A 27,697-nucleotide genomic window follows, 5' to 3' on the forward strand; every position below is an offset into this window, starting at 1 on the left:
TCATGCGTGAGACCCATTCAAACATAAAAACTATACCCTGCCAGGAGCGATCCCTAAATGAAAACCACCAGTAAGTCCTGAGCATCTCTAATTGTGGCCCAAATTATGGAAAATTACTTTGATTTTCCATAAACTTACTATGGTTTCTCAGAAAATATTTTGACTGTGAATGGTGATTTGAATGAACTGTTTCACTACATTTTTTAACCATGCCATCATATATTATTCTTACTTTCCATTACTCTTCAGTAGTGCTTTTTATTTTATTTTTGGTTCACACCCAGCGTTGCACCAGGGTTACTACTCCTGGCTCATGCACTCAGGAATTACTCCTGGCGGTGTTCGGGGGACCATATGGGATGCTGGGAATCAGGCCCGGGTCGGCCATGTACAAGGCAAATGCCCTACCTGTTGTACTATCACTCCAGCCCCAGTAGGGCTTTTTTTTCTCTTTTAATCTTTTTTTTTTTCCCTTCTTTTTGGATCACACCCAAATCATGCTCTACCAAGGCTCAGGGGTTACTCCTGGCTCTGCACTCAGGAATTACTCCTGGCAGTGCTTAGGAGACCATCAGGGATGAAAAGGATTGAGCCTGGGTTAGCCTTGTGCAAGGCAAATGTCCTACCCGCTAATGTTCTACCCACTCCTTCCCTAATTTTTTTTATGAGATAATCTATCCCTCAGTTAATTTCATGTGTAAAATAATGTCTGGATCAGTACTTTACATCATGGTAGCCATGTGCCTTGACACTAACTTTAAAAAGTTAATTTTAGCTAGAAAATAGCTCAGCAGTGGAGCACTTGCCGCATATGCATAAGGTCATGGGTTTATTCCCTAACACCAAAAGTGAGCCAAAAAAATAAAACAGTATCCTGTCAGGTGAAAATGCTATCTTCCCCAGGCCCAAGAGTTGGCTGGTGGCCTCTGCACATGCTCTGCATGCAGAAAGACTGGGTTCAATTCCCAGTGCTGCATTGTTCCCAGCTCTGCTGGTCATGATCCCAGCACCACTGGGTGTGGTCCCCAACCCAGGACACAAATCGTATAAGTATAATATTTAATAAATATAAAAAGTTTCATTCCTCTGCTCCTCTCGGAGAGCCCGGCAAGCTACCGTGAGTATCTCGCCCGCATGGCAAAGCCTGGCAAGCTCCCCGTGACGTATTCGATATGCCGAACACAATAACAACAAAGTCTCACAATGAAGATGTTACTGGGCCCGCTCGAGAAAATCAATGAACAATGGGAGAACAGTGACAGTGATCAAAAGAAAATTTTCTAAAGAAAGTTACTTTGAGGGGGCCAAACAGCTAGAACAGGGGTCCAGAGAGTTGCCTTGCATGTGGCCGGCTCTGGTGTTCTGCACATACGGCCCCTGGAGCAAGAATCAGGAGTACACCCAAGCGCTGCAGAGTGTGGCCTAAAAAACTGAAAACAAATTATGTGCCTATATCTTACTTAGATTCTTCTTGCTCCAAAAAGGGGGGGGAAAAAAAACCTTTCGTTCCTTCTCTCCATACACTATTACAAATATCTGTAACAATAATCTGTAGAAAGTAATTTTTGAAATAGAAGCTTTTTTTGTTCTAATTATGGACAATAATTACAGGAAGGAAAGCAGCAAATTCTTTCTCTCAAAGGCCGTTTTCTTCCTACCCTTTCTCTTTTCTTTCAAGGTAACTATTAGATTTTTCTGCTTCTCAGCTCTTTAAGAGAAATATGATTAAACCCCAACCTAAAATATTGGGAAGCTGGGGAGACTGAAAGAAATACACCTTTCTGTGTTCAAAAAAATGAGTCTTCCTCTGTGTCACACACATAGCCTTTTTTGAAAGAGAAAAAAGCTGTCCAAAGAAAGGAAATGTTAGAGGTCTATGCTTCAGTCATCGCCGTTTATTATTGCATTCTTAGGAAATTGAGGCCAACTTTGCTGGGGCCTTTTTCACGTTTAATTGAATTGCCGTGAAAAAGATGATTGAGTTCCTCTTTATACTTGAGTTCCAGGTGTGTATTGTTCTCACACCAATCCCTTCACCAGTGTCCCCAGTTTCCCACCCACCCAGCCTGCCTCTGCCACTTATCCCCTCCGGGACCTACTTTTATATGTAGCCGTGGACCAAAAGGCTTATAAAGCTTTTCTCATTCCTTCCACTTTAATGTTAGGGCCCAGGAAGCTGTGCGAGTGAAGGTCTCTTACGTCTCTCTCTTGAATTTTTCCCTGGCGTATTGTGGCTATAGAACATGACCTGGATCAGATCGACTACATTGACAGCTGTGCTGCGGAGGAGGAGGAGGAGGAGGGCCGCCAACCGCGGGCCCTGGATGGAGACAGCCTTAGCTCCCAGTTCATGGCCTACATCGAGCAGCGGCGAATTTCTCATGAGGTACGACACCTCTGTAGCTGGGACATGTGCTGTCTCCTCAGGGGAGCAGCTCATGATGCTAAAACTTTGTCTTCCCGGTGATGTGTTGGGTTAAGTGTAATTATTTGTTTTATTTCATTCAGTTCTGGTTTCATTACTGAATGTTTCTAGTCTTTATTTTTAGCTTTTTGGGTCACACCTGACAATGCACTCCAGCCCCTCCAGTCTTATTTTATGTTTTGTTTTGTTTTTTTCTTTTTGGGTCACACCCGGCAATGCACAGGGGTTACTCCTGGCTCTGCACTCAGGAGGTACCCCTGTCTGTGCTCAGGGTACCTTATGGGATGCTGGGAATCGAATCTGGGTCGACCGCGTGCAAGGCAAGTGCCCTACCTGCTGTGCTACGACTCCAGCCCCCCTCTAGTCATATTTTAAAAGTCAACCTATAGTGTCATAGTGGGGTTAGGTTTTTTTTTTTCAAATAAAATGACAATTTAGGGGTTGGAGTGATAGTACAGCTGGTGGGGCATTTGCCTTGCATGCAGCCAACCCAGGTTCGATCCCTGACATTCCATAAGGTCCTCCAAGCACCTCCAGGAGTGATTACTATGTGCACAGCCAGGAACATCACTGGGTGTGGCCCCAAAACAAAACAAAAAACCAACATTTCAGAAAATTTAAGAAGCAATTATTAAGGCCTCCTGAAATCCTTGAAGAAAAGGAAACAGTTTTCATTGTTTGGGTATTTTTTTTATTGTTACTCACTGATAAGTCACAGTTTGATCAGCATTAAGCAAAATTGAACCAAACTGCTGACTTTTGTGAAAAACCGTAGAAATTTTGTGATGAACTTAATTATATTGGCATGTTTATGCTAAGTCAGACAGAATATAAATTGCTTCCATCTAAATTCTTGGGTGTCTCTTAGGGAGGGACATTGAGTTGCCTTTGAAAACAAACGAGCATTCAACTCTCTGGAGAATCCCTGCCAATTCCCTGAGGGTCTCAGGAAGAAGTCACATTCTTCAGTAAATCTAGTCAGCATAATGAAATGGCTGCGCTTGAGCGTGTGATGTTCATGTCTGGAGTTGGTGCCAGGCTCCAGGCAGGAGTTATTTAAGAAACAATTTTTGGACAATGTTGAATTATAGCCTTTTAGAAGTAGAAAATAATTATTTCAGTGACACATACTATGATATTACCATTTTTAAATGTTTAAAATGTTATTCAAACTTTTTATTATTTTTCATTTAAAAATTGAAATTAAGAATACATGTTTGAATATGGATCACTTTGTTATTTCAGTATTCTTTTTTTTTTCATTTGTACCTCATGATATAAATACCATCTGAGAACTGTGTATCTACGTGCAGCTATATAATGGGTTAAAACTGATGAGCACTAAAGGCATGCAAAAAAATACTCGAGACATTCTTCAAGTCTTAAAGCTGTCTTGATAATGAAATGTTTATTAATGTTCTATTAAATACAAATACTTCTGATTTCAGTCATATTGGACACTTCATGTTCTTTTTGTTTACGTGTTTCTGTTTTGTGGCCACTCCCATAGTGCCCGGGGCTTAGTCCTGGCTCTGCTCAGGGGTCACTCCTGACAGTGCTCAGGAGACCATACGTGTCCAGGTAACCGACTGTATAAGACAAGCACCATATTCACTGTGCTGTCTCTCTGGCCCCTTGTTGTTTTCATTTAATGAAGTGTCGTGATCTGCAGTAGTAGAAATGGTACAGTTTTACTGGCACATTGCTGCTGGCTTGCTGTCCCTCCCCCCCACTCCTTAGATCCTTCTCATCTACCCCACCCACTTTTTTTTTTCTGACTCACACCCAGCGATGCCCAGGGGTTACTCCTGGTTCATGCACTCAGGAATTACCCCTGGTGGTGCCCGGGGAACCATATGGAATGCTGGGAATTGAACCCGGGTTGGCCGCGTGCAAGGCAAATGCCCTACCCGCTGTGCTGTTGCTCCAGCCCCTCTGCCACCCACTTCTGTCTTTACTCTCTACTTGGCAAATTCAGTTCTGTTGGCAGAATCTCAGTGTTTGTTTCCACTGGCTGCTGTGGATTCCCTTGGTTTGTGTCCTTAGATTCCACATATAAGTGAAATCATCTGATATTTTGCCCTCTTTCTTACTCACTTTGCTTAATATGACACCCTCAAATTCCATTTCAGTTGTAGCAAAATGCAAAATTTCTTAACAGCTATGTAGATTTTATAATCATTATGAAAATATAGCACAATTTCTTTATCCACTAATTTGTCATTAGATATCTGGGTCATTTCCAGGTCTAGGCTAATCAATATCAGATTGTATGTATGTATCTTTCAAATTAATACTGTTGTGTTTTCAGGATAGATGCCCAGAAATGGAACTAGTGGGTTTGGCGGGAGCGCTGTGTTTAGTTTTTTGAGAACTTCCCATGCCGTTTTCCTTGGGGCACCAGACAGTAGTCCCACCAGCAGGAAACTGCTGTCAACAGCAGCTCCGCTAACGCTGGCTGTTTCTGGGCTTCTTTTACTGTTGTCACAGGTGTGAGGTGACATCTCATTGTCATGTTGTCTTGCATTCTCACAGCTCGTGATAATATTTTCATAGACTATCTATATGTCTTCTTTGAGGAATTGTGTCTTCAGATCCTCTCCTCATTTTGCAGTGGGGTTGTTTGGGTTTTTTAATTTTATTTTATGAATGCTAATCTATCTTGAATTTTTAAGTTTTGTCAGGTGGATGGTGTGCACGTATTTTCTTTCATTTACTTTGGTGTCTTTATTTTAGCTGTAACTTCTTTTATTGTACAGAAACTTTTTAGTTTGGTGTAGTCCCATTTGCTTATTTTTGGTTTTGTTTTCTTTGCTGCTGGAGTCCAGTCATTGAAGACCCTCTGAGGTGTCTTTCCTGGAATTGTGCCTGTTTTCCTTGTTACACTGTAATGGTTCTGAGTCTCCTGTCGAGGCTTCTGCTGATCCCTTTTGAATTCATCTTTGTAAGATGTGAGATAGGGGTCTAGTTTAATTGTTTCATATGAGGGTGACTTTTTTCCCCAGCACTTATTGAAAGTACTTCCCTTCTTCCACGTAATACAATTAGTTCGTTTATCATTAACTGTCCAAACATCTGAGGATTGGTTCATTTCTGGACTTTCTGTTCTGTTCCACTGGTCTTGAGACCTTGCATTTTGATTGCTGTTGTTGTGGTACAATTTAAAGTCAGGAGTGCTCTACCTCCCCTCTTCTTTTTCCTTAGAATTGCTCTGCTTGGGGAGTTATATTTCCACACAACTTGTAACAGTGTCTTTCTGTGTCCTTGAAGAATGCTCTGGGAATTTTGATGAGAATTACATTGGATCTTTATAGTTTGGGGTAGAGTGGTTGTGTGCTGCATGTGGTTTTTGTTTTGTTGTGATTTTTTTGGCCATATCTGATGGTGTTCATGGACTGCTTCTGACTTCATGCTCCGGGATTGCTTTTGTCATTACTGGGGACATATTCTTGTTATTTATAGTTATTATAATACACATATACAGTGTAAAAGAAATTTAACTTCTTAAAAATAAACATTTTGCGATTGTGGATATTTTTGTGTTTACCAGCACAGTTATATACTGTAAGATGTTCTTAAGCATTAAAATCACATTTAAAGATTCTGTTAGAGGAGCGGGTGTGTGTGTTGAGGGGCGGAGTATGGAATATGGGACACTGGTGGGTGAAGGGGAACACTGGTGGTTGAATTGGTATTGAAATATTCTGTGCCTAAAATGCAGCTGTAAATTTTTTAATTAAGTAAAAATTTAATTAAGTAAATTTTTTAAATTTATTACTTAATCTTAAATTATTAAATGTATTAAATTTTTACTTAAATTATTGCTTAAATTTATTTAAATTATTAAGTGAAAAATTGGAAACTTTAAAAAGTGGGGGGCAGAAAGATAATCTTGCAGGTAAGTCGCTTGCCTGACGTGATTCTGACCAGGTTCAATTCCTGAGCACTGCCAGAAGTGATTTCTGAGCACATAGCCACTAGTAAATCCTGAGCATTGCCTGATGTGTTCCGAAAACAATAAAAGATTCTGTTAAATTTATTTTGACTTTTTTTTTTTTACATAGGTTTCACCAGTAAAGCCAGTGCCCATTAGGGAGTTTCATAAAACAGAAGATATGAGAAGATATTCACATCAAAACAGGTTTGAAAACCAAATCAATCATTTGTTTTTGTTTTAAATAATAAGAGCACTTGCAGGAGAAACCAGTGTCATGTCAAAGTTGGTCAGAGAAGAACTTAGAAATAGCTATTGGATTTGGAAATGTAAGCCCCCAAATTTAAGGACAGTTTTGCTAAATTTATAAGAACAAATCCAGATTACTGGGTGCTCAAATAAAAATAGGGGACCAGAAAGATACAGGTAAGGTGCTTGCTTAGCATACAGCCCGTCCAGGTTTGATGCTCCACGGCCCATATGATTCCCTGAGCACTGCCAGGAGTGATCACTGAGTGCAGAGCCAGGGAATAAAGTCTGAGCACAGCAGGTGTAGCCCCAAACCTAAATAAGTGGCAACAACAACAAAACAAACTAAAGTAAAATTGGGGCTGGAGCAATAGCACAGCCAGTAGGGCGTTTGCCTTGCATGCGGCCCACCTGGGTTCAAACCCAACATTCTATATTGTTTCCCGAGCATTGCCAGAAATAATTCCTGAGTACAGAGCCGGGAGTTATCCCTGGGCATCGCCAGGTGTCACCCAAAAAGCAAAAATTAAATTAAAAAAATAAAAACACTAAAGTAAATGAGATGAGGTGGAATGAAGACAGTAGATATCCGCAGCTTTGAAAGAAGTATTGGTTTAAAACCAACTGGAATAGAAAGAAATTGTATATTAAACGGTTTTGCTTGAAAAGTAAATCAGAACACGAAGACCCACTTGCTATGGGCTTATGTGGTCCTTTCTTTTCTTGTTTTTATGCATGCAGAGCCCAGCACTTCCTCCTTTTCTAGAGTGACAGCTTTAGAGTGAGTCCCTTTCCCAGTCCCATCACCCAGTGGCAGGCTTCCTACTGAAAGCCAGGTCTCAAGGTCTGCATTTCTCTTGCTTTGGGGAGTAGTTATACCCCTACTAGGTTTCTTCGTATCCCGCATGTGAGAGAGAGAGAAATCATTCTGTATCTTCTTTCTCTTTCTAACTTTGCTCTGCATGGCATTCTTCAGATTCATCCACATTAGCAGCAAATTGTATGATTTTATCTTTTCTTATGGCTGAGTAGTATTCCATTGTTTATCCAGTCATCTGTTCTTGGGCACTTGGGTTGTTTCCAGATTCTGGCTATTATTGATAGTGCTGCAAAAAATGAAGGGGTGCAGATGTCTTTTCTGCATTGAAACACTCAGTTCTTCTTCACCAGTTTTATGGAAGGAAAGGTAGGGGAGGAGATGGTGGACTTCCTATAAGAAACGGCCAGCCAGACCTCATGGTTCATTGCTGAGCCCAGAAGTGTGTTTCTGCTTGGGTCTGTTCCTGCTGAGGGCCATACAGTGCATGAAAAATGTAAGTTTCTTCGGAATCAGATAAGGATTTCAACCCAGCTGCACAATTTATTAGCTATCTCTGTAGCAGAATTACTTCTATGCCTTAGCTTCTCAACTACACAATGAAGACGATAGTAATTCTTTTTGTTTAGTTTCTGTCTTTGTTTGGGGGCTACACTGCTTGGTGCTCAGCACTCAGGAATTAGTCCTCGGGGTGTACAGGGAACCATATGGGATGCTGGGGATCGAGCTCAGGTCAGCAGCCTGTAAAGCAAGTGCCTCACTGTACTATTACTCGAGCCCCTGACCATCGTAACTCTTACTTCCTAAGATTCTTGAGAGTAAGTGAACAATACTGTGTACTGTGAAGTACTTCAAATACAAGATACCTGATTAGAACTTAGTGAATTGTTATTTTCTGTTTGCTTCTGCAAAATGCATGGCAAGGCCAGTTGGTTCAGGTAGAGAACCCCGCAGGCTGGAAGCGTGCTGGAAAACACCCATGTTGGTCCCCCTCCTTCAGCACTAACCCGTCGGCTGAGTGAGTAGCTGTAATAGTCTCCAGGTTTCCTGAACACTGCTTGGGAGCCCCCGCTGCCCACTCACCCCAGAAAAAAATCACCAGGTTCTCTAGTACTCCAGAGTTCTCTTGATTAAAGCACTGTATGTGAAAAAGTCTCCACTTACATACATATTATTTCATGGCAGTAAAGAACATAATCGTCGTTGTATGTGCTATAAAGAAACAATACTATCTGAAAGTGTTCTCCAGTAAGTGCTCATCAGCCCTGGCTCACAGTTGTGACCTAATCAGTGATCTCACATGAACAGAAACAGGAGACATCAGGTGTCCTGTGGCCTTAATTCAGTGACTCGGGCTCAGATTTTGCAAATGCAGTTCCTCTCTCAGTGCCCTCGGCGTATCATAAGGGATTAGTAGAGGAGCGTGTTACTAGTAAGGCGTCATTTGCCATCTGTGTATCTACCTGTTTTTATTATGGAATTTTTTCTTTTTCTTTTTTGGGGGGTCAGGCTTCCAGTTGAACCATCTGCTCTCTCACCACTGACACCAAATCACAGTCAGGTAATTTTTTTCCTACTTAATTATTTTTAACTGAGACATTTTTCTTTTGTAATTCTTGAATTGCAATTATACCTGATGTCTGCAGATTTCATCACCTGTTTCCTCAGTCATATATTACTGCTGCATATTGTCTGGACATGATAATAGGGTTTTTAAATGTCAGACAGAAAATAAATATTCATATGTCTTTATAATGTATTTAAGGACACTATACAAATATGAGAACGAATAAACACATTTAAATAAGATTGCTTGGGTCAATTATCATTTCCTCAATTGCCAGAGATTATCAGCAAGCTAACCCTTATTTCTGCTTAAATATGTAAAGTGCTGCTTTATTCTAGCTCTCACATGCAGACTTAGAACTTCATCGAAGAAGAGAACAGTTAGTTGAACGTACTCGGAGAGAGGCCCAGCTTGCCGCCTTGCAGTATGAGGAGGAGAAGATAAGGACCAAGCAGCTTCAGAGAGACGCAGTCCTGGACTTTGTCGAGGTGAGCCTTTTCAATCGCTGAATCATGTATTTCTTAGGCTCCTTTCCTCCCCCTCCCTCCCTCCGTCCCTCCCTCCCCTCTTCCCCTCCCTCTTTCCTTCCTTCTCTCCCTCCCTCTCTTTCTCCCTCTCTTCCCCTCCTTCCTTCCTTCCTTCCTTCCCTCCCCTTCCTTCCTCCCCCCTGCCTCCCTCTACTGTCCAGCCACCATTTTCTTAATCTCTTACACATTTGTAAAGATGAGGAATCATCTTTGTGATCATGACTGTGAAAGTGCTTTGAAAGTGTTTGGCAGCTATGCACCACTGTTACCCAAACTTGTCTCTTGCTCCTTTTCTTTTGCTTTGTTTTTGGGCCACACCAGGCAGTGTTGAGGGCTTACTCATGGCTGGCTCTGCGCTCAGGAATCACTCCCTGCAGGCTCAGGACCATATGTGGCACTGAGGAGTCTTTGTTGGCCATGTGCAAGGCAAGGGTGCTAGCCACTGTGTTATCACTTTGGCCCACTTTTGCTCTTACAAATAAAAAACAAATACCAAAAACCACAAATAATTTTAGTCATCCTTACCTTTAATTTTTTTCATTCTGTTTTCCCCATACCTGCTCAACAATCCTCATTAACATTTTTGTTATTTGCTTTTCCTTTGTTATGTGGCAGCCATGGCCAGCCTGTGTAACGGTGGGAGTCAGATCAGACCCGTGGCCTCACACCAAAGCATGTGCTCTACCACTGACACCACATATTTCTTTTCTTTCTAGATATTTTAACATAACATCCTCTCTAGTTTTCTTCACCATGGTCTGTTTGTCCGTCCTTCCTTCCTTCCTTCCTTCCTTCCTTCCTTCCTTCCTTCCTTCCTCCCTCCCTCCCTCCCTCCCTCCCTCCCTCCCTCCCTCCCTCCCTCTACCTTGGGCCAGAGAAACAAGCCTTCTTTGCATGTGGTTGATCCAGTTCAGTCCCTGGCATCCTGTGTGATCCCCCAACCCCCTCCAGGGGTAATACCTAATGCAGAGCCAGAAGTAACCCCTGAGCATTGCTGGCTGCGGCCCCAAAACAAAACAACGTATGCATACGAGCCCCTTTGAACTCTATCCCTCGCCCAAACTTAGTTCATTTTTATCACCTGTATCACTGGAATTGTCTTGACATTTTTTTCATAGTTATTTGTATTTTTGTTCATTTGGTACCTATTTCTCCCAGTTTTTTATGAATGCCAAAAAGAAGGGACCCATGTTTGTCTTTGTTATTCACTTTCATATTTGTATCTCAGCTTTAGATCATGCTAAAAGCGTTATGGATAAATGAACTATTCTTGCGCCTTATTTTTAAATGTATTAATTTCATGATAATGATCTTCAGTGCTTGGGATAGCAGTTTTCTAAGGTAAAATGACAGAGCAGACACTCTAATCAAGACAAACCAGCCTCAAACCCTACTCTATGACTCAATGCTGTACTGACTCGCAGTACTTAGCAATAGCTAATGTTTATTTTTACCCTAAGTTGTATGCGTTTTATTTAAATAAACTTGTTTGACTTGCCTGCCTGTATATAGAAGTCTGTAACTCGGAAAAAGTCATCACATGGTCTCTTGATGATGCATCTTGGTCAGTTGCTCTTGCACTTCTTTTTTTTGTTTTTAATTGCAGATTAAAAATTGAAGTAAAACAGGTTTTATTTGGAGGGTTTTGAAGGCATGGAGGAGGAGGGGGAGAGAGAGAGAGAGAGTGAGAGAGAGTGAGTAATACGCTCGAGAGAACGCTGGTTTCTCCACAGGCGGAGAGAGCCCCTACACACATCACATATCCCAGCATCAGACAGGAAAGCATGAAAGTCCACATCTCAAGAGGGGAGATGTGGGCGACACATGTGCTCAGGCAATACATGTGCTCGGCCACATGGGCACAAGCAGCACATGGGCTCGGGCAGCATATGCACCGCTCTTGAGCTTTTAGGTTTAAAAGAACAATTGTAAGTTCTTGTGCAGAAGGAGGAAAATATTAATGAAAACTAATCCTCACTGTGTGTTAGAGACAGGAGAAGAGGAAGAATAAAGCACCTGGACCAGTGGTGTAGGCGGGTGCCGGGCTTCCCAGGGCAGTGCTGGGCAGCCTTGTCCTGCAGGCAGGGGAGCACTTGCTGCAGCGCCTGGCACCACCCTGGCACCGCGAGGGTCCCCGGCTGTGCGGCTCAGATTGTGCTTGACTTAGGGGAGGCTCTGACCCAGTTTCTCATGAGTGATATTTCGCTATTTATATGTGTAAGAACTGTTTCAGAATTATTAGGGATGAGACTGATGATTGTTCTGTAGGACAAGTACCATGCCCTCTTCCAGCACAGTAAAGTTCATAAATTAAGAGTGAGGAAGAGTTTGAGAGAAGCCTCTTGCTTTTCCATAAACGCAAAGTGAATGTTGAAAAGAATTTGAGGATGCGTGAAGGAGGAAAAAAAAAAAGGCTCCAGAGCAAAATGCTGAAATCTTGCAGGAATGGTTTTAGTGGGAATCTAGCATTGTGGAAAGGCTGTTTGTAGGTTGGAGCCAGAAGATAGATCCAAGTGTGCCATGCTGCTTGGTGACTGGGACTGTGCACATGGCACGTAACTCTCATGTTCTCGGTGTTTTATCCCTCAGTGAATGAGTGTGTTGTTTCTCAGAGTAAGCAGAAGAATCATTTGATATGCTTTTCATAGAAGCACTGTATAGATGTTATAATATTATTTGACATCATAACAATTTAGCAGTTGGGGGAAGAAGCCAGTTTTTATGAGAAATTGTGAAGTGACAGTGGGATTTTTGTTCTGGTTTGTTTTCTATTTGGCGGTCATGCTCTGCTGTGTTCAGAGCTAACTCCTATTCTGTACTCAGAGATCATTCCTGGCAGGGCTCAGAGTCCATAGAGGATACTGGGAATTGAAGCCTGGTCAGCCATGAGAAAGCAAGAGCCCTACCCACTGTACTATCTCTCTGGCCCCAACAGTGAGATGTCTAAGTAGTTTATTTTCATAGGTGAAATGCAGATCTGAAATCTGGCTAATAGGAAAAAGCTAAAGCTTGTTACCATTACAGTGGTATTTGAAATCATAAGATGAGGGGAAGTAGTGATTTCACTGAATGTAAGATCGCTTCAGTGAGTAAGCTGTATGCATGGAGTTTTTATAATTTCTATTTATAGATGCTTATGTGAAAATGTTGTTCATCAGTTTATTGTTTTTCCTCCTTTTAAATTGTAAAGTACATAAGTGAAAGGATGGCATATTTTATTTAATTAATTTTTTTTGCTCTTTGGTCATATCTGGCGATGCACAGGGGTTACTCCTGGCTTGTGCACTCAGGAATTACTCCTGGTGGTGCTCGGAGACCATATGGGATGCTGGGAATCGAACCTGAGTTGGCCATGTACAAAGCAAACACCCTACTGGCTGTGCTATCGCTGCAGCCCCAAGGATGGTATATTTTAACCCATAAGTTCAGAAAAGCAATAGACCCAAGAGATACAGAAAGTAATGTAGTTGGTTATTTTTGTAAACAGAATATATTATTTCCATTGTTCCAGAATCTTAACTAACTTCCTTTTTTTTTTTTTTTTTGTGGGGATGGGGGATGTACAGCAAAAGTCATCATTAAGTCCACAAAAACACCAACCCTCCTTAGATGGTGAGGTAAGTGTGTATATTTTTCTTTAGGGTTTTTTATGATTATGATGGAAATGAAGTGTTTGCATGTGATTATCTTGTGTAGCCATTGATTGTCATTTTTCCTTTTTCATTTTTCCCCTTACAAAATCATACTTGTTAGAAGACACTGGACAGTCTATCTTATCAGCATCTATAAACCTGCTCACATCCATCTAGAGATCCATCCTTAAACTCATCCCACCAGAAGGACTATCTCCTGGTTCTTTTCCATAGCCTGCTCCATAGTGAGGGACAGTGCTGAGGGCTAAAAGGGTGAGTGAGAGTGTGCCAGGGTTTCCTGCTCAGCTTTAGTGCCATGTACAGAGTGTCTTGGTAGTGATTTTACTTTGGATGTATTCAGTTGGTAATATTAAATAATGCATTTTTATTATAGATTAGCGTGTGGAATTAGGGCTGGGATAGTGGCCCAGAGGTAGAACATATGCTTACAGGGGCCTACAATTACTCCCTGGCCCTGCAGGAAAAAAAGTAAGAACAATTGAAAGAAACAGGAAGTTAGTTGCTCAACCGTTAAAAACATCTACACCTATTCTAGTTAAAATGGAGCTTACTAGACGCAAGTTTTCAACATAGTTGGCTTTCCTGTGAAGTTTGTCAAGTTAATGCCTACTTCCTTTTACCCCAACATTTCCTTCTTAATGGTCATTCTGGAATAAATATCTCAAAATTCAAACTTATCAAGAAACACCTATCTCTTCTCCTATATTTTTATGATTTCTACTTGCATGCTTGTAGTTGTTCTGATGAAGGGATTGGGGAGATGCCTAGACTAGGAATCATAATTTTTGAATTTGCTGGGTTTTGTCACTAGTTCATTCAGTAAAGGACCACAGATTCTTTACATTATTGTAATAGCTGTACCTTGCCTTTCTCATCTGTGATCAGGGAATAATTCCTGTGCCGTCCTTGCTGTAAGGACTTTAGAAAGATTTTAGGCAGTAGATCATATTTGAAGTTGTTAAGCTTTTTCAAAGAAAATCATTATTCAGCATTAGCTATTTTGGTGCATGAATTCTAGATGACTGTAAATGTGGTCCTGTATGTCAATATCTTGCCAAATATGTCTTAATATGTCTCTTTGCTTGTGTGTGTGTTTGCAGAATGTGTCCCCTATGTGCATAGTTTGTTCTGACATTGCTCCATCTTTCTCACCTCTCCAGTGCCCCTTTCCGTCCAGAAGGTCTCAGCACACTGATGATAGTGCCTTATTAGTGGTAAGAGCCTTGCACAAAATGGAGATTTATGTGTCTAGAGTTTGGAAAATAGTCATTGTACTGTGCAGTCAGAAGTTATTGAAGTACCATAAAACATGATGAGCATCTTTACTAAGTGTTTTAAAATAGCTACAAATATTTCCTACATGATCCTTGACTCGTCATTGCAGCATTCTGCAACTGTGGTCCAATAATAGCTTTGTTAGTGCTGCCAAGTAAAACATTTACATTGAGAAACATGTTGGCTTTCTTGGGTCTAGTTCTGGATGTACTTTATTATTCACCTGGCTCATGATTTACCTGCTTGTTAAATTCGGAAAAGAAAAGGAAGCAAAGCATCTCACATTTACCCTCCCGTGCCCATTTTTTAAACTCTTGGAAATAGTAACTCGGATGTCTGATGGTCGTTTCTCACACAGGATTGCTTGAATTGCCTGTTTAATCCGTTGAAATGAGTGTAACTTGAGAGTTTCATTAAAAGACTAACCATTTACAAAATTGCTCTCCCATCATATTTGATGCTGTTTTTCATAGTTGTATTGAAAGCATTGAAGAAATCAGACTGTCGCAACTGTGCATACAGACTGCTGCATGAACTGTGTGCTTCAGATGAGATTCCTCCGCTGTGAGCTTCCACTGTCTGTTAAAGTATCAGGGTGCTCTCTAATCCCCATTTCATTTGAGGTGGACAAAGCACATTTTAACTGAACAGTCTTACAGATGAATGCAACTACAGGGCCCCAAAGTGAAACATCATGATAAGCAAATAATAAATTATTGCAGAAAAATGTCAAGAATCAGTGATGAGGGGCCACAAAGATACCCTGGCACCACGTGTGGTCCCCTGAGTTCTGCCAGAGTTGATCCCTGAGCGCCTAGCAGAGAATCAGCCCTGAGCACACAGAGATTCCCAAAAAAGAATGTTTGGTGATTCAAATACTTTGCCAGAATTATTTCATTTATTCCTTGTAGTAGTCTTACTAATTCAGGTTAAAATTACCACCATTCACAAAGAAATCTAAGTGTAGCTGACTTGAGAGTGTGTTAGGGTGCTGGAGTGATGGTTCAGCATCAGGGAGATCGTCCTGTGCCTGCGACTCAGGCGCAGTCCTGCACCTCACTGATTCCCGCGCCCTGCCAGAAGCTTTCCTGAGAATCCTCTCTCTGCTCTGTCAGTATCTTAGTAAACCTTTACAAAATTGTCTATGGTTTCTCCTTTCCTAATGCACACGCCCAGATCTGCCTGCTTGCCTGTTGTTTTATTAATGTAGATGCTGCTGCTTTTTCTCCTTGAATGGACTCTCTTGGGCTGTGTGCCCCGCAGTCTCCCCCCGCAGCTGGAATTCACAGGATGTGGGCGGGCCTGTGTTGGGGCTTCCCCATGGACTGTCGGACAGTCTGGGCTCTCGGACTGCATGAAATACATCCAAGCTAATGAAATTCTTTGAGGTTGATTTTAATTTCATTTGAAATTTTAAAATATCTTGCCCAAAACAGTCATAGAAACTGCATGTAAGCCTAAATAAAAAGCCTATAGTAATTTGCTTCTGGGGGAGGAGTGGAGAGCTCCCCACAAGTGCTCAGGAAACTGGGAGTGCTCCCAGTGGCACTGCACCACTTGTGCAGGTGTGACCATTCAGAGACAGGGCTTCCAGGGCTAAGTCCCTAAGGCTAAGTCCCGCAGTGCACAGGGACAGAACTCAGAGTTCCAGACACACCGGCCTGGGCTCAAACTCTGGAGCTGGCTCCACATCTTTGCTCGGTGTAGCTCCCAGAGGTGCTCAGGGGACCTCAGACCAGGCTCAGGCCCAGGGCTCCCGCGTTTAGTCACCGAAATAACTGCTCTGTCCCTGCCCCTCGGTATGTACTTTGGGAAGATCTTTAGTGATGGTCATTTTAGGAGGATTACCATACAATATGTAAGAAATTATTAAGGGCTAGAAAGAGAGCTTCAGCGGCAGGGCACATACCTTGTATATGGGGATCCCCTCATGCCCCAGAGCAGTACCTGGTGTGGTTCAAAGCTCCACAGTGACCAGGGCCCAGTGAGCCCCTCTGGCTGTGGCCTCTTCGCTTTGTTAAAAAATGAGGGGTGGGGTGCTGGAGAGAAAGGACGGCAGGGAGGGTCCTTGCCATGCATGCAGCTAACCTGGGTGCAATCCTTTGCACCTTATATAGTCCCCGAGCCCCACCAGGAGTAAGCCCTGATCACTGCTGGGTGTGCCTCAAAAACAAAAACAGTGATTAATGATCCTCATTGCAAGGAGGTCCTTCTCCTCTCTGTCACTTTATGGTTTACGTTTATCAGGGTGGAGAGTTCTCATCATCAGCATCTGTTGGTAATAGTCTTCTATAATGGGGCACTCCTGTTCTTCCTGGTATAAACTCTGACCCCTTTCTGTGTCCTCCCAGCCTACTATTCTTGGCAACCTCGTAGGTTCTCACCCCTTAACTGCTGCCTTCACAGCCCAGCCGGACTCTCCCCTTAGGCTCCCCTGCTACTGAGTATGGCACAGGGGCTTCTGGCATGTGTCACTCTGAGCACAGATTGGTGGCATCATTTTTGGATTCTTTGCTCAACATCCATTATAAATCTAAAGACCATTTCCCTATCTCGTTTATTATGTTTTATTTTTTAAAAAAATTAAGTTCTCTTTGAGCAGACTTTTCAAAGGACATAAAATCTTGTAGTATGTCCTTCTAATGTTCGCCTAAACTTTATATCAGTGAGCCTGATAAACCTTTTCTTATTCATTATTAAAGATGCTTATATTTGCTTGATCACTCCTGGAAAAGATTTAGAATTTTTGTTCATATTAACTTTCTGCTGAGTTCCTTATTGGAACCACAACACAGAGTTCATTGCTTTTATCAGATACCTGAGGGCGTTTGGGACTTCTCTCAGAATCATGGTTGAAAAGGGCTAAATCTGAATGTGATCATTGTTTTTTGATATCTCAATTACCTTACATCAGTATGCACTATATTTAGACAAGTTTTTTCTTGTTTTGTTGCTTAATCAACTTAGAGTTAAATTTGTGTCTGTTTCTGAGGTTATTTCTTAACTGTTTTGTTCTACAATTTCATCAGGATTTTTCAGAGATAATTAATGGCCTCAGAGTATTTTGACCTAATTTTTATATGAAGTGATTGTTGTTGTTGTTGATGGTGGTGGTGGTGGTGGTGGTGATGGTTTTTGGGTCACACCTTACCAGCTGTACTAACTCTCTGGACCCATCTTACTTAATTAGGAGAATGTCACTTAGTTTTGCAATTTCAGTGGAAGAACATTTGTTTGTTTGGGGGCCACACTCAGCTGTGCCCAGCTTACTCCTTGCTCTGTTGCTCAGGGATCACTACGGCAAGCTTGAGGGACCTTATGGGATGCTGGGGATCAAACCTGGGTCAGCTTTATACAAGGCAAATGCCATACCTGCTTTGCTGTCACTCTGTATTCCCCCACCCTTCCTCCAAATTTTAAATCATCATTTTGGGGCTGGAAAGATAACGTTTCAAGCTTGTGCCTATAGGCGCGACATTGGCTTGAGCTGCAGCTTCGTTGGGCACGTGGCTCTTCAGAGAAATAAGCAAGATTCAGAGGGCCTGTCTGTTGTGGCTGATTGTTTTTTTGGAATTTTGTGGGGTTTTTTGTATATTTCCTTTCATATTTTTGGAGGTAGAGAGTATTTGCTGTCATGAAGTAAAATTTGTTTCAGCTCTTCTTTCTTGCTTAGAGGTTGCTAACTATTTTTACCATTTTATTCCTTACTATGCTTAAATTTATAGGTTAACTCTTAATAAATTGTTTATATTTTCCCTCCATATCTAGAGTAATCTTTATATCTTTGGGTTTCTTATTTTCTACTGCATTTTTGTTCCTCAAATATCTCTCTCTCTTTACCTTTCTAACCCTTCTCTCTCATGATCTTGAAAATTACTATTAATCTGAATCTTAATAAACATATTCAACTTTTTCCTCATTTGTCTCTTTTTTCCTTTCACTAGTTTTTGCTACACTTAAGTGTAGAAGTTTCTTACGCGTATATTTCGTCTCAATATCTGAAGCAGATTACTAGGCATCTTTAAGCATCCTATGTGTCTCTCGACCTCAGCAGATGTGATGCATGCCTTCTCTGAGTGAGGCTTGCTGTCAATCACTAAGCCCAGGAGTAGCCAGCCCAGGCATCTTTACCACAGCTCTGCCAGGTCAGTCTGAGAACGTTCTCAGTAGCCTGGCTTCTGTGATTTCCCAATATTCACTTTATTTTTTCTTTACCCCATTTCCTTCCTTTTGTCGTCACTATTGCAGTTCCAGGATTTATACACAGCCTGTGTATGATGCTCACACACCAGTGGGAGTGCTGGTCAGACACTCAGCGAGGGTGGATGCTGGTCAGACACTCTCCCGGGTGGGTGCTTGTGTTTGTTTGTTTGGGGGGGTAGTCTACACCCTGTGTTTTCAGGGTCCCTCCTGGCTCGGCACGGCACATAGGAATCACTCTTGGTAGACCCAAGGGACCATATGGGATGCCAGGGTTAAACCCAGGCCATCTGCCTGCCAGGCCAGAACCCTACCCACATGCTCTCTCTCCAGCCCAGTCAGTGCGTTTCCAGTTGAGCTTGCCCGGTGATCAGTGGGAGTGGGCTGTTAGCTATGATGCTTGCTTTGTTCTGCTAGTGCATCAGGTTGCTCTGGCGCTCACTCACCAGAACTATGCTTCTAGTGGTGGTGATCACGCGTCTATTCAGGTGGGATTCTCACTTAGGGGGTGCAGCCTTTTCTTCTTTCTTTTTTTTATTATTTATTTTTTTGTTGACTCACTGTGAGATACAGTTACAAAGTTTTCATGTTTGAGTTTCAGTCATACAGTGATCAAACACCCATCACCAGTGCACATTTTCCACCACCAATATCCCCAGTATACCCCCCCCCACCCCCCTTTCCTACCCTCCCCCTGCCTCTATGGCATTTTCCGCCGTACTCTACTTTGAGGCATTATGGTTGCAATACAGATACAGAGAGGCCATCACGTTTGGTCCTTTATCTACTTTCAGCACACATCTCGCGTCCTGAGAGAGCCATCCCTTCTCTATTCCAGCTGCCTTCTCCCCCAGGCTTCCAACTATGGAGCAGTATTCCTGGCCCTAGTCTCTACTGTCCTTGGGTGTCAGTCTCATGTTATTTTATATTCCACAGATGAGTGCAGTCATTCTATGTCTGTCACTCTCTCTCTGACTCATTTCACTTAGCATGATACTCTCCATGACCATCCACTTAGAAGTAAATTTCATGACTTCATCTTTCCTAAAAGCTGCATAGTATTGCATTGTGTAGATGTACCGAAGTTTCTTTAACCAGTCATCTGTTCTCGGGCATTCGGGTTTTTTCTAGATTCTGGCTATTGTGAACAGTGCTGCAAAGAAAGTACAGGTGCAAATGTCATTTCTACTCTGCTTTTTTGCACCCTTGGATATATTCCCAGAAGTGGTATTGCGGGGTCATATGGGAGCTCAATTTCTAGTTTTTGAAGGAATACCCATATTGTTTTCCAAAAACACCTGGACCAGTTGGCATTCCCACTAGCAGTGAAGGAGTATCCCTTTCTCGAAGCCTTTTCTTTAAGTAGCACCACTGGGACACACCGGATGTGAAACCAGGGCCTGGCAGACAGCACAGCTGCCCGAGACAAACAGCTATTGGGACTGGGCACATGCTCGTGGCAGCCCTGGAGTGAATCAGGCACTGCCCTTCGGAGACAGACTTGAGCCTCTCAGCTGCTCTTTGGGCCTCTTACATATTTGTTTTAGGCACTTAATTTATTGTCACTAATTTCATCTGATCCAACTACAGAGAAAAGACTTCTGAAAATAGTGAAACAGAAAGAGAAAAGAGCATAGAGGATTAGTGTTGTGGGAATTATACTATAGTTCAAAAATATCTGAGTTTAGAAAGAAATAAATGAGTTATTGTAAAATTGGAATATTTAAATATTTAGCTTAACTGGCTGTCATAAAGCCTAAAAAAATCATCTTCCTAGCTCTTCTTGATTCTGCTCCCCATCACATCCTCATTTTATTTAACCTAACCAACCAACATGTCTTTTTTAGTTACCTTAACTGTGTTCTTTTATTTCTTGTATGTATTTTTAAATTTTTGCCAATCCACTACATTTTTTTAAAATTGAATCACCATGAATTAGAAAATTACAGAGCAATTTGTGATTTGGTTTTAGGCGTACAACCCCTTCACCAGTGTCCACTTCCCTCCACCAGTGTGAAGGCGTACAACCCGTTCACCCAGTCAGTCCCCCTCCCGTCCCACTGTCTGCCTCTATGGCAGAGACTTCATTTTTCTTTGTTTTTTTTTCTCTTTGAGGCAGTTTTCCCCCTTAACAATACTGTTCCTGGGCGGGTATCACGCATGTTGCTTTACCTCTTCTCAGCACCCAGTCCTCATCCAGAGTGACGTCTTCCCTCCATCATGCATGTCATGTGGTCCCTGCCCTGCCCTGTCTCTCTGCCACAGGCAGGTTCCTCCCAAGACCAGTTCTCCTTCGCTGTTTCCGTTTGTTGCCTTGGGCAGTTGTTATCCCCGACTCTGTTTCTTTGTATCCCACCTGTGAGAGAGATCATTCTGTCCCTGTCCCTGTTTCTGTCCCTCTGACTCGTTCACGCAGCACGATACTCCTCAGATCCATCCATTTATCAGCAAACCACATGATGTCATCTTTTCTTATGGTCAAGTAGTAGTCCATCGCGTAGATGTGCCGTATCCCGTCATCTGTTCTTGAGCACTCGGGTTGTTTCCGGTTTGGCTCTTGCGAACAGTGCTGCGGTGAACATAGGGGTGCAGATGGCTTTTCTGCATCGTGTTTGTGGGCTCTCGGGCTATTTTCCCAGGAGAGGAATTGCTGGATTGTATGAAATTTCAATGACTATTTTTGGAGAAATGCCCATATTCTCTTCCTTAAAAGCTGGACAAGCCGACATTCCCACCAGCAGCGAATGGGGGTTCCTTCCCCCCACATCTGTGTCAGCACCAGTGGTGGTTGTGCTTTGGATGTAGATCAGTCTCTGTGGTGTGAGATGGTATCTGACTGTTGTGATTTGCATCTCCCTAATGATTAGTGAAATAGAGCATTTTTTCATGTGCCTTTTGGCCATTTGTATTTATTTTTTGAGGAAGTATCTGTTCATCTCTTCTTCCCGTTTTTTCATGGGGTCGGATGTGTTTTTTTCTCGTAAAGTTCTGCCAGTGCCTTATCTATCTTGGCTGTTAACACTTCATGTGATGAGTGGTTGGCAGATAGTTTCTCCCAGTCTGTGGACTGTCTTTGTATTCTGGCCATTGTATCTTTTGAGGTACAGAAACATCTTAATTTAATGCAGTCCCATTTGTTTATCTTTGCTTCTGCTTGCTTGGTCAGTGTTATTTCATGCTAAAAGATGCCATTAGCTTTAGTGTCATGGGGAGTTTTCCTCCATGTATCTTATGGATTCAGGTCTGATACAGAGGTCTTTAATCTATTTTTAATTTGACTTTTGTGCATGGTGTTAGGAAGAGGTCTGAGTTTATTTTTTCCATGGGGCTGACCAATTTTCCCAGCCCCACTTGTTGAAGAGGCTTTCTTTGTCCCACCTCATATCTTTTTCTTCTTTATTGACTTGAGGATCTGTTTCTGGATTTTCAGTTCTGTTTCATTTATCTGAGGTTCCTTATTTATTCCAGTATACCATACTGTTTTAATTATTACCACTTTGCAGTGCAGGTTGAAGTTTAGGAAAGTGACGCCGCCCATCTTCTTTTCCTCAAGAATTCTTCTGGTTGTTGTGTGTGTGTATTCTGAGGTTCAGGCTGTGTCTGGTGTCACGGGCTGTTCCTGCCTCTGTGTTCAGGGGACTGCACAGTCTCCTGAGCCCCTCACAGCCAGCCTGTAGGGCTGTGACTTCAACTCCACCTTTGTGTCCACGTCCGTTTCATACTGATTGGGCGGCGCCTCCTTGCTCAGTAAATTCCATACATCTTGCACTTGATTACTAGTCTGGAAATATAGTTGTTGGTCATCTTTAAATAACTCATTTCCCAACTAAAATCAAGAAAGCTCTGTCATTTCATAGCACTTGACATTTTATTCTGGGGATTGGGGGAAAGGGTACCTTAGCAACTACACCAGAAAAGATTCTATCCTAAGATAAAGTCTATTTCTTCCTTAAGTATGATCATTTTTCACTATTGCAGGAAATCTCTTTGGTAAAATTTTAGAGAATGAGTTATATAGGCCTTGAATTCTAATGAATTTAAATATTTGGTCTTAAACATAAAAAATCAATTCATTATACCTACTTTAAATATCTAGACAGTATAGAAAAGGAGTTCCATTTTTTTTCCTCCCATAATCCGAGTTATCATAAATGTGATAGGTGCCTCTTCCTGAATTATAACGTATACATATTTATTATTCCACAGAATGGTGACAGGTCTAATGCTGTATCAAGTTTACCTGCAACAGAAACAGGTAATAAACACAAAAATTTATTTTAAGTATGTCAAAATTATAATGATATAATAGTTTCCTGAGAAATTACTTGTAAGATAGCTGTGGTGTTTTTTATTTGTAAGTTTACTTCAGCACCAGAGTGTAGGTTTCGTGCGTGACCCCTGCACGGCAGTGTGGTCCCCCCCGCCCCTTAAGGCTGAGGCAGTGCACAGGGAGGGTGCTTCCCTGCATGCAGCCGACTCGGGCTTCATCCTGGCATCCCCTATGGTCCCCTGAGCATCACTGGGTTGGACCCAAAAAGCCAAAATAATAAAAATGATAATAAAGGTAAGACTTTTTTTTTCCTGAGATGGGAAATCAGACACAAAATTGGGAATTGGTGATTCTATTACCACTTCAAGATGAACAAATGAGCATGAGCTGGTGGAACTATCAGTTTGTAAGAGAATACATTCAGTGTGCTGCATTCATTCTGTACAAACTGATTGCCATGATGACTGAAAGTTAAAAATACTTAGAAGTAGAGACCAGAGAGATTGTGTGCCAGGTAAGATTGTGTGCCTTGTACCTGTCTGACCTGGGTTTGACCTCCAACATCGCATAGCCAGATGTTGTGCCATTCCCCAAAAAAGTTCTTATAAACAGCCTTCCTGATTCAGAGTTACTTTTCTGTATGAGATTTCACATTATTAAACAATAATTATTTTACATTATTTATCATTGCCATATTTGATTTTCATTTATTTATGCAACTTTTGTAATGGATGCTTGTTGCTATATTTACATTTTTTTTCCATTTTCTTTCATCTTGTTTTGCTGATTTAGTTCACCGTTCTCCTGCATATTCTTTCCCTGTTACTACCCCAAGAAACCAACCCCAGCGCCCTGATAGCTTCCTTTTCCGAGCAGCTGTAAGGGCAGAACCAAGTAAAGGTGGGTGGTAGAAACTATTTTCAATTTTGGGAAGGGGTGGTCAGGGGGTTAACCCCTTTATATGATATTGACTGCTACATGCATTTTAAATCTTACCCTAATATCATCTTGGCAAATGCTTTAATGAGTTTTTCTGTGGTCTCGCTGATGTTAAAGCAGGAGAGGTTTATTCTTTGTAAATGTTATTTTAGGTGCTGCAGTTTATAATTCTGTTAATGATGGGCTTCAGAAGGCACAGCACGATCCAACACAGCATCTTCCCTGAGTGTCTGCTTCCCTAACGCTGAAAGCTCAGACTTGAATCTGTTTTCATTAGAAAGTTTCTTAGTATCAACTAAAAGCAGGTTATATTTTATTTAAATGAATTAAGTAAAATTCTTTGACAGGCTGTCCAGAGCTGTGTTCTCCAACCTTCATCCATCTGAGACTGGCACTGGTCTGTGGAGTTAAGGCCGCCAAGCTGGCGTGGATCATGCCTCTGACCTCTCTTGATTGTCACCCCCTTCTGGCTTTGTCTCCCCCATCCTATCAGTTGACCCCAGTCTCACATTGTGACCCTCTGTTCACGTGACCTTCACCTGTGGGCCCCTTGCAATACATTGGGGACCCGAAGGAGGCCATGTGCCACCAGTTCCTCTTTGAAAAAGTTATTTTTCAACTTTTCTTATGATAAAAACTGATTTCTGTGTTCTTTAAGGAGTTCATCTGTTTTGTGTGTGTGTGAATTATCCTTGGCAGTGCTCAGGGTCAACTCTGGGCTGTGCACTCAGAGATCATTCCTGGCGGGCTCTCAGGACCACATGGGGTGCCTGGCATTCGACCCATGTGGGCCACCTGCAAGGCAAGCACCCTTCCCGCTCTATCTCTCCAGCCCTAAAGAAGCTAATCTTTTTTAATCTACTAAGACGTGTGCTTTTTAGTTTATCATGGCCAATTTTTGTCTGCCTCCCCCATCAAAGATGTTAGTTGGAAATAGAAACAAACATATCAGGTCCAAAATGAATAGCTCTACTTGGGGCCAAGATATTCAGCCCACTGCTCTGGACAGCTTAGTGTAAGGACCCTAAATATGGTACTGTTCAGCCCTGTGGTGCTAGGGACCTTCGGGGCCATCCTGGCAGTGCAGGTGTGGGGGCTTGGGGAAACTATGTAGTATTGGGGGGTTGAATCAGGTCCTTTGCACATCTAATCCCTGTGCCTTCTCCCCAGCCCCCCAAAAAACTTTTTTTTGCTATTTGGGTCACACCCAATGCACAGGGGTTACTCCTGGCTTATGCACTCAGGAAATATTCCTGTCAGTGCTCAGGGGACCATATGGGATGCTGGGAATCAAACCTGGATCGCCCACATGCAAGGCAAATGCACCACCCACTGTGCTATCGCTCCTGCCCCCAAAACAACTTTTTTTTATGTTCTCCTTTTTAATGTTTATTTTTTATGTTCTACATTTTTTAAAAATTTTTATTAGTGAAACACCATGAGTTACAGTTGTAGACGTACAACTTTTCGTGCTTGGGTTTCAGTTATACAAAACAACTTTTAATGTGACTAACAGACAAATTACAGTGAAATTTAAAATCAAGCCAGAAATCCCTGCTGTTTGGTTTGAAAATTAGGATAACTGCTATTATTGAACCTATGACCAGTGACTTCCTTCTGAAAGATTTACAAGTATATTAAAAGATAGGTGTAAGAATATTCCTGACAGGGCCAGAGAGATAGTGCAGGAGATCAGGTTCCTTCCTTCCATGTGGTGACCCCGGTTCCAGTCGCCAGCACCACATATGATCCCTTGAGTACTGCCAGGGTCACACCTGAGCAGGGAGCCAAGAATAGCTCCTGAGCACCACATGGTATGATCCCCAGAACTAAAAATAAAGAGCCCCAAACTAAATGTTCACAATGATAGAATGGATAAATAATTGTGATTTATTGGTACAGTGAATATGGTATCACATAAGCAGTGAAAATAAGCAAATTAATATATATTAATATATAGCTGCATATAATTTAAAATGCAATTGAGGGGCTGGAGAGATAGCACAGCGGGTAGGGCATTTGCCTTGTACGCGACACACCCGGGTTTGATTCCCAGCATCCCATATGGTCCCCTGAGTACCGCCAAGAATAACTCCTGAGTGCAGAGCCAGGAGTAACCCCTGTGCATCACCAGATGTGACCCAAAAAGCAAAAAAAAGAAAAAAAAATATAATTGAATTAAATCCAGTTAGAAAAGCATAGATAGATATATCCAACCTGGTTTTATTTAGAGCAAGTTCAAAAATTGGCAAAATGTATGGTGTTGACAAATACTGAATGGTGGATGTCACCTCTCTGTGACTTAAAGACTCACAGGACATGGGCAGTGTAGAGAGGTATAGCTCTATAGCTAAACCACAAAGCCAGCAGCACAGGGAGCGAAAGCCAGCCTAGGAGAAGCAGACTGACTGCTGGGGCCAGAGAGATGGGATAGCCAGTGGGTCCTTGCCTTGCATGACGCGGACCCAGTTTTGGTCCCTGTACCTCCTATGGTCCCCGGAGCCTCCACCAGTGTTTTTGAGTGCCGATCCAAGGGTAAGCCCTGAGTGTGGCAGGCTGTAGCCCAGAAAAACCACACATTCTAAAAAAAAAAAAAATTTGTCCGTTAAGGAAGCAGACTTAGGGGTGGGAGGGAACTTGGGGCCGTTAGTAAAGGGAAAGTGATGCTGGTGGTGGGATTGGTATGGAATATTATATGCCTGAAACTCTACTACAACACCTTTGTAAAACATTGTGCCTTAATGAAAAGAAAAAAAAAAGAGGCCTTAAAAGTCTGGGAAATGAATTGTTAGGATCTGTGGTATTAGAAGTAGCATTTGGGTACCAGTTGGCAGGAAGCTTAAAAGCGTATAGGTGTTGATGTCACTTTTATTGACCTGGTTATATATACTCTCTCATGATAATTGTAATTTTTTCCATCATGTGTTAACTTTTTTTTTTTTCCTTTTTGGGTCACACCTGGCGATGCTCAGGGTTTTCTCATGGCTCTGCACTCAGGAATTAACTCCTGGCAGTACTCAGGGGACCATATGAGATGCTGGGAATCGAACCCGGGTCAGCTGCATGCAAGGGAAATGCCCTACCCGCTCTGCTATGGCTCCAGCCCCAATATGTGTTAACTTTTCAAGAAGAGTTCAAGAATTTTTATTGTGGGGTTCAAGCCCAATTCAGTCAACTTAATCAATGGCTGAATAAGTAGCAGTACTCCTACTGCACTGCACTGTCCTCCCATTGTTCATCGATTTGCTCGATTGGGCCCAGTAACATTTTGAGACCTGTTATTGCGTTTGACGTATCGAATATGTCACGGGTAGCTTGCCAGGCTCTTCGAGAGGGATAGAAGAATCGAACCTGGGCCAACCAGGTCGGCTGTGTGCAAGGCAAACGCCTTAACTGCTGTGCTATCACTCCAGCCCTGTATTTTTTTTAAAAAAGTTTTTATTTACTGTAGTCAATCGGCAGTAGTTGGAGTCCAAAGGATATGATGGACATTTGGTCATTTGTTTTTTGTTGTTGCTGTTTTAGTCACACCCATCCCACACCAGTGCTTAGGGCTGACTCCTGGCTCTACACTCGGGGGTCACTCCTGGCCATGCTAAGGGACTATATGGAATGCCAGGGATCGAACTTGGGCTAGCTGCATGCAAAGCGAACACCCTAGTCTCTGTACTGTCTTTCTTGCCTGCAATTTGGTTGACTTTTTATGCCATTTTCCCTACTATCACATATATTTTAAATTTTTCATAATAAAAACTTTTGCTTGGGGGCCACACCCAGCAGTGCCAGGGTTTACTTGTGGCTCTGCACTCAGGGTTCTCTCCTGGTGGTGCTTGGGTGCTGG

The 27,697-nt window shown here is 42.2% G+C and overlaps 1 protein-coding gene across 1 annotated transcript in view; it reads left to right on the forward strand.

The window, feature by feature from the left end:
* Nucleotides 1-27,697, forward strand: part of LRCH3 (leucine rich repeats and calponin homology domain containing 3) — a 105,316-nt gene that overhangs the window by 59,372 nt on the left and 18,247 nt on the right. Inside the window, exons 9-16 of the mRNA XM_056126482.1 lie at nt 2,241-2,386; nt 6,490-6,566; nt 8,935-8,986; nt 9,331-9,480; nt 13,086-13,136; nt 14,333-14,386; nt 22,854-22,902; nt 23,710-23,817. Of these exons, the coding sequence (XP_055982457.1) occupies nt 2,241-2,386; nt 6,490-6,566; nt 8,935-8,986; nt 9,331-9,480; nt 13,086-13,136; nt 14,333-14,386; nt 22,854-22,902; nt 23,710-23,817 (687 nt within the window). The remainder of the gene's footprint in view (nt 1-2,240; nt 2,387-6,489; nt 6,567-8,934; nt 8,987-9,330; nt 9,481-13,085; nt 13,137-14,332; nt 14,387-22,853; nt 22,903-23,709; nt 23,818-27,697) is intronic.

The sequence above is a fragment of the Sorex fumeus genome, unplaced genomic scaffold (assembly GCF_029834395.1).
Source record: "Sorex fumeus unplaced genomic scaffold, SorFum_2.1 ptg000063l, whole genome shotgun sequence".
NCBI classification, from domain to species: domain Eukaryota; kingdom Metazoa; phylum Chordata; class Mammalia; order Eulipotyphla; family Soricidae; genus Sorex; species Sorex fumeus.